A 12,058-nucleotide genomic window follows, 5' to 3' on the forward strand; every position below is an offset into this window, starting at 1 on the left:
ATGAACACTCTTTTTCCTCTCTTGTCCAAATACAGACATTTTGCTTCCATGCTTCCCAGCTCTGTCTGTTCTTTTTTTACCTCTACAGGCGCGTTCAATGTGACCCTTTTTGCCACAGTTTCGGCATTCCAGCTCCGTACACCAGCAGTCATTAGCGTGATGGCCCGTTTTCCCACAACGGTAACATGTGCCGTTCCGCGCACCTTTAGGCTCAGACGACACCTTGTGAACTCTCCGTGTTGAACTCAACTGGTGAGCCTCCTTTTCCGCCATCTCCATGGAGACACTAACTTCAATGGCCTTTTCAAGAGTAAGGTTGTCCTCAGTAAGAAGGCGCTTCTGTGCGGCTGCATTTTGCAGACCACACACAAGTCTGTCTCTAATGGTGTCCTTCAGCACCTCCTTGAACTGGCAGTGTTCTGACAACCTTTTTAAAGCAGCAATAAACATCGTCACTGATTCCTCCTCCTCTTGATTCCGTTTGGTTATTGCTGAGAGATTTCGATTTCACAGAGGTTTTGGTGAAAAATGTGCTCCAAGAATTTCCACTAGTTGCTTATGTTTTAGTTCCTGGCTTATCTGGCTGCACAAGGCTGCGAAGTAAATTGAATGTCTTCGGCCCGATTACACTCAAAAAGGTAGGCACGACCTTTTCATTTGCCACCGCATTCGCCAATACAAAATAGGCAAAACGTTCCGTATAAGCGCTCCATTGCTCCACATTTTCATCAAAATCACCGATGTTTCCTAATATAGTAGCCATCTCACGTTTCAAATTAAAATTTCTGTTTACTCACTGCACCCGTAACGTATGCAGATTCATCCGCTCCTCGTTGCCACTTTGTTGTGTCGGTACCTTTCTACCTAGACACAATTTAGGACTCAGAATTCAGAGATTCAAACATGAAGTCCTTTATTGGAAGGAAAGGAAGTTCTGGAAAGTTCCGAACAGAGAGCTAAACTTAACCGAGAACACCCAACCATTTATCTCCTGTGACAGCGCCACCACAGGTGGGAGGAGAACACACAATACATAACAATTTGATGTACAGGTCTCTCCAGGCCGAGATTCAAGGCTGCAATGAGCAGGGTGTGGATGGAGAGCAAGGTCGACCCTCCCCTTTAAGAACTGGCCGGCGCCAGTGTGTCTGTGTTCCATTGCTGACTGACATCACATGAGCTTCGCCAGCGCTCTGAGGTAGCGCCTCGCTCCTCGGCGTTAGTGCCTTGAGAGGTGTGTAGCTCCTGATTTTAACGCTCCAATCACCTCCAGGGGCGATAGAAGCCAAGTTTGCAGTCGGAGGCAATAATTAGCGCCGGGTGCTAATCTTTGCGCCCGGCCGATAATTGCGCCCCAAACGGGACGATACCAAATTTCTCCCCCAGAATGTTTTGAATTATTTTCATCTTTTGTTTAAACCCTGATTTTGGACATGAGAAATTTCAGTTGATAGAGAAAAAGATGACTGACTAAATTTTTTTTGAGAAGCATTTTGATTGATTTTGATTTGTTTTTCAAGAAAGACTTGCATTTCTATAGTGCCTTTCATGCCCTCAGGACGTCCCAATGCGCTTTACAGCCAATGAAGTACTTTTGAAGTGTAGTCACTGTAGGAAACACAGCACCAGTTTGCGCACAGCAAGCTCCCACAAACAGCAACGTGATAATGACCAGATCATCTGTTTTTGTTGTGTTGATTGAGGGATAAATATTGGCCAGGACACCGGGGAGAAATTCCCTGCTTCTTTTCAAAATAGTGCCCGTGGGATCTTCTCCGCCCACCTGAGAGCAGACGGGGCCTCGGTTTAACGCCTCATCCGAAAGACGGCACCTCCGACAGTACAGCACTCCCTCAGTACTGCACTGGAGTGTCAGCCTGGATTATGTGCTCAAGTCTCTGGCGTGGGATTTGAACCCAAAATCTTCTGAAGCAAGAGTGTTGCCCACTGAGCCCCGGCTGACGCCTCCAACAACCATTTATATAAGGAAATGGCACAGTATGGAATGTTTACACTGGTACTTTCAATGATCAATGTTAACACAAAAGTGACCAAAAATGGTGACACAGAAAGTAAGGTTTGTTGACTGGGTTTTTATAATCTCTGTTTATATTTTAATTTCATTAATCTCTTCTACCTATTTTCCTGTAAGGTGTTTCCCTATTACTGGGATGGCCTGTACTATGCTTGAAATAACTTTTTTCCCATTGAACAGGGGGAGGATGATTCCAAAAGAACTAGAAGAGCAAATTTCAGCAGCAAAGTCCAAGGTAAATCCCATTTACAGTAAATTGGAAATTGGTGATGCTGGTCTGTGTGGGTTTTCTGATCTCTTTCCCCCTCTTTCCCCCTCTCTTCCCCCCCCCCTCTTGCCTGGCGTCAGCAATTCTTGCTATCCAATGGGTTCCACAGGCACCACACGGCCTCCATTATCTCGCCCAATTGGTTGTTCTCCCTGTGTGAATCTCCAGTTTTTATTGACGGGCTCTTTGACCACGGGTAGGGAGTAATTGCAGCTGAACCTGGCACCCATGCCTGGTCGATTTCCTTCCTCCAACCCAGGAGCATTGAGGCTACTGGGAGCGACCCTGTGACTGTTTTGACTGAGATCAGCACTGGGGGGGAATAGGTGCTCTGCTTCACTGTGCGACGGCGGGAAGACCCCAGGAAGGTGTACAGTTCACAGGTTGCTGCTGGCTGATTTCAAGTAGCGGTGTCCTCTCCCCAGTTCCCTCCGTGTAATGACATGCTTTCCAGTGATGTCAATGAGACCGTGGATTGCAGCCTCAGATGTAACCATGTCATGTCATTGCACATTACCTTGACTGGATTTACCAAGTCCCTTTTCAGAGGTATTTTATTCCCTTGTTTACAACCCAGCTTCCTGATGTCGAGTGGTGCAAGTTCTGGGAGCTTGTTGAGTGCTGAGTGAGGTTTGCATCGCTGGTCCGTAGGGACCCTCTCCCGACACCGAATCACGACTTAAGCTCCTGTGCGTGAGGAGGATTGCACGTGCGCAGTTGTTTCTCTGTTGATGGTGCTGTGGAATCCACCCAGCAGTGTAAGTGGGGCACACGACAGTAGCTGGGGCCCCACCAGTTTAGCAAGCCACCTCTACTCGAAGGCGGACTGTAATATAAAAGGGGTGCAGCGTGTGTCGTGTTGGTTCTTAAACCCTATTCTGGTTTCAGGGAGCAGTTCCATTCCTGGTGAATGCGACATCGGGAACAACGGTCTTCGGAGCATTTGACCCCCTGCCTGAAATTGCGGATATCTGCCAAAAGCATGGCATCTGGCTTCACGTTGATGTAAGTAGAATGATCAAGGCAGGGTCTGGTGCTTGCAGCTGGTGTCTGAATCGCTTTAACCTGTGGATGGTTGCTGGTGTTTGAGCAGATTGTGAACAGTACTGTACCTTGTGTGACTAATGAGATTTCATCAAGGCTCTTGGACCAATTCTCCTGGCTGGTTACACAGTGTAAACTGGGTGAGCGGGGGCGAGGGGGGCGGGGGGAAATCGATGGGGAGATGTTCCCCGCCAACAAATGCTGCTTGTGGATCTTTCAGCCAGAAGTGATGGGCATATAATACTTCTGCCCAAATATGGGTGGGCATATTCTGATGAGGCAGCTGCCAGAATGATGTAATATGATTATTTTGCGCCTGAGCAACGTTGGGCACAAGCAGTGCCCATTCATCCCTGGTATCCAGCGTTGTTATGGGACATGGTAGTTAGGGGTGTGGTGGATATTAAAACTTAATTGGCTGGTTTGCCTAATCCAAGAACAATTGATTGGTGCTTTTCCTAATGCAATCTTAAAAGCTTTGCTAATTTTTATACATTTTTTTTTTCCTCCCCCAAGATCTTGCTGGCACTGTCGGTCAGCCCCTGCTGTGTGAGAGTGCTGCAGTAATTCCCCTTCCTTTTACGCCCCCCCCACAACCCCACTCGAAGCTTGGCACCAGCCCTCTGTATATTCATGACTTTGACTCCAGCAAATGGACCAGACAAAAGGTGGGCGGAAGTCTCGCCCTACCAAAGATCAGGTCCCACTGGAACAGGGAGGATAGTTCGAATATACATTTCTGTGGCTCATCGCTTTGTAACTGGGCTGCCTGAGTTCCTATTCTTAATGGAATTACATGTGTAGAATTATGTGGCCAGTGTGCAGACAGGTAGGGCTCGATTTTCCAAGCCCCGAGGCGGCGGGAGTGGTGGGAAAATTGCAGAATCGGGGGGCACGAACCCATCCCGCCCCCAACCCGCCTCCATGCCAATGTCCCAGGAGGTGGGTACCTGACCTGTGCTGGGAGCCGCCTGCCCGAGGCGGGAAGGGGATTAGTGCCAATTAACTGCCTGTTAACAGGCAGCTTTTTGCCTAATCCCTATTTTTAGCCCTGAAGTGTGGGCTGTCCGACGGCTCCGAACCACGCCAAGTTAGCGAGGCAGACCATCGGTCTGGAGGGGTCGAGATGTCCGTTGTGCAGGTGAGTGATGGGTGCATGTGTGCAGAGGTAAGTGTAAAGTGTTCTAATAAGTTTTACTTACCTTTACTCCTTCCTTCAGTTCTCGGGAGTCCCTCAGCTCACCGGCACAGAAAGCAGAATGGCCACTGAACTGTCAAAAGCTGCAGCCTCTGCTTTCTGGTCTGGAGAGCTCTCTAACTGAGTCCGAGTAGAAGGACTCAAGTTAGAAGACAGATTGTCGGTGTTTAAACGCTGATTTTTCATCTGTCAAAAGCTCTTGACAGATGAAATGTCAATCGCTGATGTCACCAGTAACCAGGTGTCCCTTAATTGGCCTGCTGACCCCGCTGGGTGGGCTTAACGAGGTCAATCAAGGGAAAATAGCATGGGTTGGCCACAAGTCGATGGAGGCGGGACTACAACCCAAAAAGTGGGAGTCCCGTCTCCAAAAGCTCCCCATTGACAAAATCAAGCCCGTAGTGCATGTCTGGGTTTCAGAGGGGGACCGGAAGTGTGTTTGTGTTGGGTATGTATCGGACTATTTCCTTCTCCTCTCTAGGGAGGTGTATATGGACCAAAATATGGCAGCACTTCTGGTTAATATTTCACACCTCTATTAAATGAGTCTTCCAATTCGCCCAGCTTTCTCCCTTCCGAAGGTGTGGAGTCCTTGCTGGAGAATTAGAAAAGAACTGCAGCCCCAACCAATCTGGAATGTAACATCTTCCTCTGCATCTCATACCCAATGCAGATGGAGGAGAGCTGGGAATGCACCCAAGCATACAGGCACTAAAGTAAAAACTAATTGCATTTTTACAGTGCCTTAAATGTAGTAAAGCATCCCAAGGTGCTTCACAGCTTGATCAGGCCAAAGGAGGAGATACTCGAGGAGTGACGGTCACTGAAGTGGGTTTCAAGGAGGAGAGGGATGTGGAGGGGTTTAGGAAGGGAATTTCGGAGCCTGGGACCTAGGTAGCTAAAGGCACAGCCATTAATGGTGAGGTGAAGGACAGAGGATTCACAAGAAGCCGGAAGCGCAGGAATGGAGATGGGAGTTCAGGGTTAGAGATGGGGAGGAGAGAGGCCATGAATGGATTTAAGCACGAGACGTCTGTGGATGATGTCGCCGAGGAGCAGCATGTAGAGGAGAAATGGGAGGAGGCCAAGGATAGATCCTGGGGGACTCCAGAGGTAATGGTGCGGGGATGGGAAGAGAAGCTATTGAAGGAGAGACGTTGGACAGGGGTGGTATGATCAACCATGCCAAAGGTTGCGCAGAGCTTGAGAAAGATGAAGAGGGATAGCATGCCACGAAAACAGAGGATGTCATTTGTGACTTTGATTAGGGCCATTTCAGTGCTGTGGCAGGGGCGGACACCTGATTGGAGAGGTTCAAACATGGAGTTGTGGGAGAGATGGGCACGGATCTGAGACAACAACACGTTCAAGGACCCAGTAATAGTATGTTCTGCTTAAAAGTCTCGTACTTTAAAGAACAATTAGCCAGGATTCCTTCTCCGAATAACTATCCACTGATCTAGCTAACTCAGTGCAGTCCGTGCTCCCTCTGCCACCCCCTTTCCCCCAGCTGGAGGGGGGATGTAACACTGGGGAGACTGGAAGCAGCTCTCCACCTGCCCTCTGATGAGAGGGTGCAAGGCCTGGGGGCAGCTCTCCATCTTTTTTTCCGTAGAGTGTACAGCACAGAAACAGGCCATTCGACCCAACTGGTCCATGCTGGCGTTTATGCTCCACACCATCCTCCTCCCACCCTACTTCATCTCGTCCTTTCTTCCCCCCCCCCCCCCCCCCCCCCCCCCCCTTTCCACACCGATGGAGGAGGCGTGTGATGCTGCCAATGGCCTGGGAGAAACTAAAAGCAGACACACTTTCACAGAACAGTACCAAAGTGCTATTTATTAATTTGCGCTGTTGGAATAAACCACTGCAGTCCCCAGGGTAAACACCTCTCCACAGTAGAATATTGGATGGAAATGGCTGGTGCTAGTTGGTGACTCGCATCGTCTACGTAAGCAGAGTATGTGCAACAACTTGACCGTGTCAAAGGTCACCCTGGAGGCTGTGTGTTGGGCTTGTCTCCTGCCCAGCTGTCTGGTTCCTGCTGCAGGGTGTGAATGCTGTTGAACATTGTGCTCCTGCCTTTGCTGGTTCTCACTCTCCTCTCTTTACTCTATCAGGCAGCCTGGGGTGGAAGTGCCCTAATCTCCAGGAAACACCGACACCTGCTGACTGGGATTGAGAGGTGAGAATTACTGCAATTCTGCAATCTGTAGGATGCCGTGTGCATTGTTTAGCTCTGCCCGAAAGGGAGCATTTGTTAAAAGATACACCCATTGAGGTGCTGGTATCTTAATTCAAGGTTTTCTTTTTGTCGTGTGTCTCTCCTCTTCAGAAGAAGTGCTTGTTTTTCCTCTAGGATTGGTTGATGGCAGGTCTGATGCCTGTAAGAACCAATCAATCAGATGTTGCTTTCTCCCACTGTTTGTTGTACACAAATTTAAGGCAAAGTTTTCTGATGAGCTGATGATTTGAGAGTCATGGTGTTCATTTGTGTTTATCTCCAGACAGCTTGTGTATATAAACCACTAAACTGCAGCTTCTAAAAACTTGTAATTTTCCACAGTGGAACTTTCTAGGGCATGCCTGACTCTGTTTTATGTGGTGTTTCTATTCCTCGAGACTGCTTGCGGCTGCTATTTTTGAGTTTGAATGTATTGTGGCTTTTTTGAGCATTCCATCACTGTGCTTGTGGAATTGCCTGGGTTTGAAATTAAATGCAGAAAGCACTGGTTGGGATTATTCACAGATGAAATTTAATGCAGACAAGTGTAAAGTATTGTACATAAGAAGGAACAATGGGCAACACATGTACTCCATGAATGGTGTGGAGATAGTGAAGGATGAATCTGAAAAAAACCTTGGAGCCTCAGTAAACTCAACATGTCCAACCAATTCAGAGCAGCAATCAAAAAAGGCATTCGGATGTTGAAATACAGCAGGAACAATAGAATACAAGTCAGAGGAAGTAATGATCAAACTGTACGGAGCTCTGGTCAGGCCCACCTCGCGCGCCGGGTCCAGCTCTGGTCAGGCCCACCTCGCGCGCCGGGTCCAGCTCTGGTCAGGCCCACCTCGCGCGCCGGGTCCAGCTCTGGTCAGGCCCACCTCGCGCGCCGGGTCCAGCTCTGGTCAGGCCCACCTCGCGTGCCGGGTCCAGCTCTGGTCAGGCCCACCTCGCGCGCCGGGTCCAGCTCTGGTCAGGCCCACCTCGCGCGCCGGGTCCAGCTCTGGTCAGGCCCACCTCGCGCGCCGGGTCCAGCTCTGGTCAGGCCCACCTCGCGCGCCGGGTCCAGCTCTGGTCAGGCCCACCTCGCGTGCCGGGTCCAGCTCTGGTCAGGCCCACCTCGCGCGCCGGGTCCAGCTCTGGTCAGGCCCACCTCGCGCGCCGGGTCCAGCTCTGGTCAGGCCCACATTCAAGTGCAGAAGGAAGTCATTCGGAGATAAGGTCCCACATAAGACGTTCGTGTGAAAAATTAAAGCACATGGGATTGGGATTGAATGAAAATTGGTTAACAGACAGGAAACAGAGAGTAGGAATAAATGGGTCTTTTTCGTGGTGGCAGGCGGTGATTAGTGGGGTAGTGCTTGGGCCCCAGTTATTCACTATGTGTCAATGATTTGGATGAGGGAACCAAATGTAATATTTCCAAGTTTGCTGACGACACGAAACTAGGTGGGATTGTGAGTTGTGAGGAGGATGCAAAGAGGCTTCAAGATGATTTAGACAAGTTGAGTGAGTGGGCAAATACATGGCAGATGCAGTATAACATGGATAAATGTGAAGTTATCCACTTTGGTAGGAAAAACAGAAAGACAGAGTATTATTTAAATGGTGATAGATTGGGAAATGCTGATGTACAAAGGGACCTGGGTGTCCTTGTACACCAGTCACTGAAAGCAAACACACAGGTGCAGCAAGCAGTTAGGAAGGCAAATGGTATGTTGGCCTTCATTGCAAGAGGATTTGAGTCCAGGAGCAAGGATGTCTTACTACAGTTGTACAGGGCCTTGGTGAGACCACACCTGGAGTACTGTGTGCAGTTTTGGTCTCCTTACCTAAGAAAGGATATACTTGCCATGGAGGGAGTGCAGCGAAGGTTCACCAGACTGATTCCTGGGATGGCAGGACTGTCTTATGAGGAGAGATTGGGTCGTTTGGGCTTATATTTGCTGGAGTTTAGAAGAATGAGAGGAGATCTCATTGAAACGTATAAAATTCTAACAGGACTAGACAGACTAGATGCAGGAAGGATGTTTCTGATGGCCGGGGAGTCCAGAACCAGGGGTCACTGTCTGAGGATAAGGGGTAAGCCATTTAGGACAGATGAGGAGGAATTTCTTCACCCAGAGAGTGGTGAACCTGTGGAATTCTCTACCATAGAAGGCAGTGGAGGCCAGTTCATTAAATATATTCAAAGAAGGAGTTGGATATATTTCGTAAGGCTAAAGGGATCAAGGGATATGGGGAGAAAGCAGGGACAGGGTACTGAATTTGGATGATCAGCCATGATCTCATTGAATGGCGGAGCGGGCTCGAGCGGCCGAATGGCCTACTCCTGCTCCTATCTTCTATGTTTCTATGGACCATCGTACCTGTGCTGGCTCTCTGAAAGAGCTCTCCCCTTGGTCCCAATATCCATTTGCCATTCTCTTTTTTTTATTTAAAAAAAAAAAAAAAAAAATTGTTCATTCCCTTCCCTTCTAAAAGCGTGTTTAAATTCTGCTCCCCCTGCCCCCCCCCCACTGTTTACTGGTCTGGTAATCCACGTCCTAACAACGTTCTAGGTAAATAAATTCTCCTAGCTGTTGTGTATGTAATATGTGTGCTACTTTGAACCTATGGACAGGACTGCACTACTTGTTGGGCGTAGTGATACGCAGTACCACTCCTGGCCATAGGGGTATAAATAGTACTGTGGGTACTGATCTCCCCTCAGTTCCCGCCTGTGGGCATGAAGTAAAGACCTATGTATAGTCCCTACCTCCAACCAGTAAAGACCTGTTTGAGTTATACGTTTAAGTCTTTGTGTTAATTGTTCAATACAATACACATACTTAACACTAGCCTCTCCCTTCATTCCTTTGGTGATGATCTTAAATTTATGTCCTCTGGTTAGCAATTTGCCAACCGGTTTTCTGAGTTGCCTTATTAAAACCCCTTTTAATTTTGGCCGTCTATCAAATCTTCTCTTGCTTTTCTCTGTTCTAATAAAAAGAGCTCTGGAGTAATCTTCTGCACCCTCTCCATGGCCGTGACATCCTTCCTAAAGCAAGGCACTGAAACTGGACACAATATTCTATGATTGTATAAATTTGGCATTACTGCTTTTGTTTTTGAACTCTTTTCCCCCATTTTAGAAAACCTAGGCTTTTCACAGCATTATCCAACTACTCCTTCCACTTAACGATTTGTCTTTCTGAACCCCTCTCTACTCCTTTTTAAAGTTTTCCCATTTAATGCATGTGTCCTCTCATTCTTCTACCCACAATCCAGCAGCTCATTTCTCCACAGTAAATTTTATGACCTCTATCTGCCCAATCTACTAACCAGTCTACAATCCTCTTGAAGTCAGACTGTCCACTTCATAGTTAACCACACTCCCAGTTTTGTGTTCTCTGCAAAAAAAAAAAAAATTGCGATATTCCAGATTGGTTGGGGCTGTGTTGCTGGCAAGGCCAGCATTTATTTCCCATCCCTAATTGCCCTTGAAGGTGGTGAGCTGCCTTCTTGAACCGCTGCAGTCTGTGTGGTGATGGTGATCCTACAGGTGGTTACACTCTTGTTGGAGATAGTCATTGTCTGGAATTTGTGTGGCAGGCATGTTACCTGCCACTTATCAGCCAAAGCCTGGATGTTGTCCAGCTCTTGCTGCATGCGGGCATGGACTGCTTCATTATCTGAGGAGTTGCAAATGGAACTGAACACTGCAGTCATCAGCAAACATCCTCACTTCTGACCTTACGGTGGAGGGAAGGTCATTGATGACGCAGCTGAAGATGGTTGGGCCTAGGACACTGCCCTGAGGAACTCCTGCAGTGATGTCCTGGGGCTGAGATGATTGACCCCCAACAAGTACAACCATCTTCCTTCGGCAGTGGAGAGTTTCCCCCCCGATTCCTCTTGACTTCAGTTTTACTAGGCCTTCTTGATGCCACACTCTGTCAAATGCTGCCTTGATGTCAAGGGCAGTCACTCTCACCTCACCTCTGGAATTCAGCTCCTTTGTCCATGTTTGGACCAAGGCTGTAATGAGGTCGGGAGCTGAGTGGTCTTGGCGGAACCCAAACTGGGCATCAGTGAGCAGGTTATTGGTGAGTAAGTGCCGCTTGATAGCACTGTCGATGACACCTTCCATCACTCTGCTGATGATTGAGAGTAGACTGATGGGGCGGTGATTGGCCGGATTGGATTTGTCCTGCTTTTTGTGGACAGGACATACCTGGGCAGTTTTCCACATTGTCGGGTCGATGCCAGTGTTGTAGCTGTACTGGAACAGCTTGGTTAGAGGCGTGGCTAGTTCTGGAGCACAAGTCTTCAGCACGATAGCTGGGATGTTGTCGGGGCCCACAGCCTTTGCTGTATCCAGTGCGCTCAGCCGTTTCTTGATATCACATGGAGTGAATCGAATTGTCTGAAGACTGGCTTCTGATGGTGGGGACCACGGGAGTAGGCTGATATGGATCATCCACTCGGCACTTCTGGCCAGATCATTTGTCGTGTCAGCCGTGGCTCAGTGGATAACACTCGAGCCTCTGAGTCAGAAGGCTGTGGGTTCAAGCCCCACTCCAGAGACTGACACTCCAGTGCAGTACTGAGGGAGTGCTGCACTGTTGGAGGCCCCGACTTTCGTTGAGATATTAAACAGAGGCTCAGTCTGCCCTCTGTGTGGATTGCTTGGCAGAATTCGAAGAACAGCACGGTGGCATAGTGGTTAGCACTGTTGCCTCACAGCGCCAGGGACCCGGGTTCGAATCCGGCCTCGGGCGACTGTCTGTGTGGAGTTTGCACATTCTCCCCGTGTTTGCGTGGGTTTCCTCCGGGTGCTCCGGTTTCCTCCCACAGTCCAAAGATGTGCAGGTTAGGTTGATTGGCTATGATAAATTGACCCTTAGATTTAGGGGGATTAAATACGTGGGGTTACGGGGATAGGGTGGGGATATGTGTTGGTGTAGGGGTTATGGGGATCGGGTGGGATATGTGTCGGTGCAGGCTCGATGGGCCGAAATGGCCTCTATCTGCACTGTGGGGTTTCTGTGATTCTGTGATTCTGTGAACAGGGGAGTCCGCCCGTTGTCCTGACCAATAGTTATCCCTCAACATCACTAAAACAGATTGTCGTAATTTATCTCATTGCTGCTTGTGGGAGCTTGCTGTGCGCAATTTGGCTGCCGTGTTTCCTTCGGGATGTAGTGAATGGCGCTATAGAAATGCAAGTCTTATGTATATTGAGAGGCATAATAGTCCCAACACTGACCCCTGGTGGACACCATTGTTTACATCCCTCCAGTC

General features: G+C 48.7%; 2 protein-coding genes across 3 annotated transcripts in view; both read left to right on the top strand.

The window, feature by feature from the left end:
- LOC147096970 (uncharacterized) overlaps nucleotides 1–12,058 on the top strand; it is a 1,290,222-nt gene that overhangs the window by 247,885 nt on the left and 1,030,279 nt on the right. The window lies entirely within an intron of this gene.
- Nucleotides 1–12,058, top strand: part of csad (cysteine sulfinic acid decarboxylase) — a 114,318-nt gene that overhangs the window by 59,579 nt on the left and 42,681 nt on the right. The window contains exons 8-10 of the mRNA XM_085972669.1: nucleotides 2,216–2,270; nucleotides 3,192–3,308; nucleotides 6,666–6,730. Of these exons, the coding sequence (XP_085828795.1) occupies nucleotides 2,216–2,270; nucleotides 3,192–3,308; nucleotides 6,666–6,730 (237 nt within the window). The remainder of the gene's footprint in view (nucleotides 1–2,215; nucleotides 2,271–3,191; nucleotides 3,309–6,665; nucleotides 6,731–12,058) is intronic.

The sequence above is a fragment of the Somniosus microcephalus genome, chromosome 33 (genome assembly GCF_052327205.1).
Source record: "Somniosus microcephalus isolate GS21.2 chromosome 33, FLI_Smic_1.0, whole genome shotgun sequence".
Classification (NCBI taxonomy): domain Eukaryota; kingdom Metazoa; phylum Chordata; class Chondrichthyes; order Squaliformes; family Somniosidae; genus Somniosus; species Somniosus microcephalus.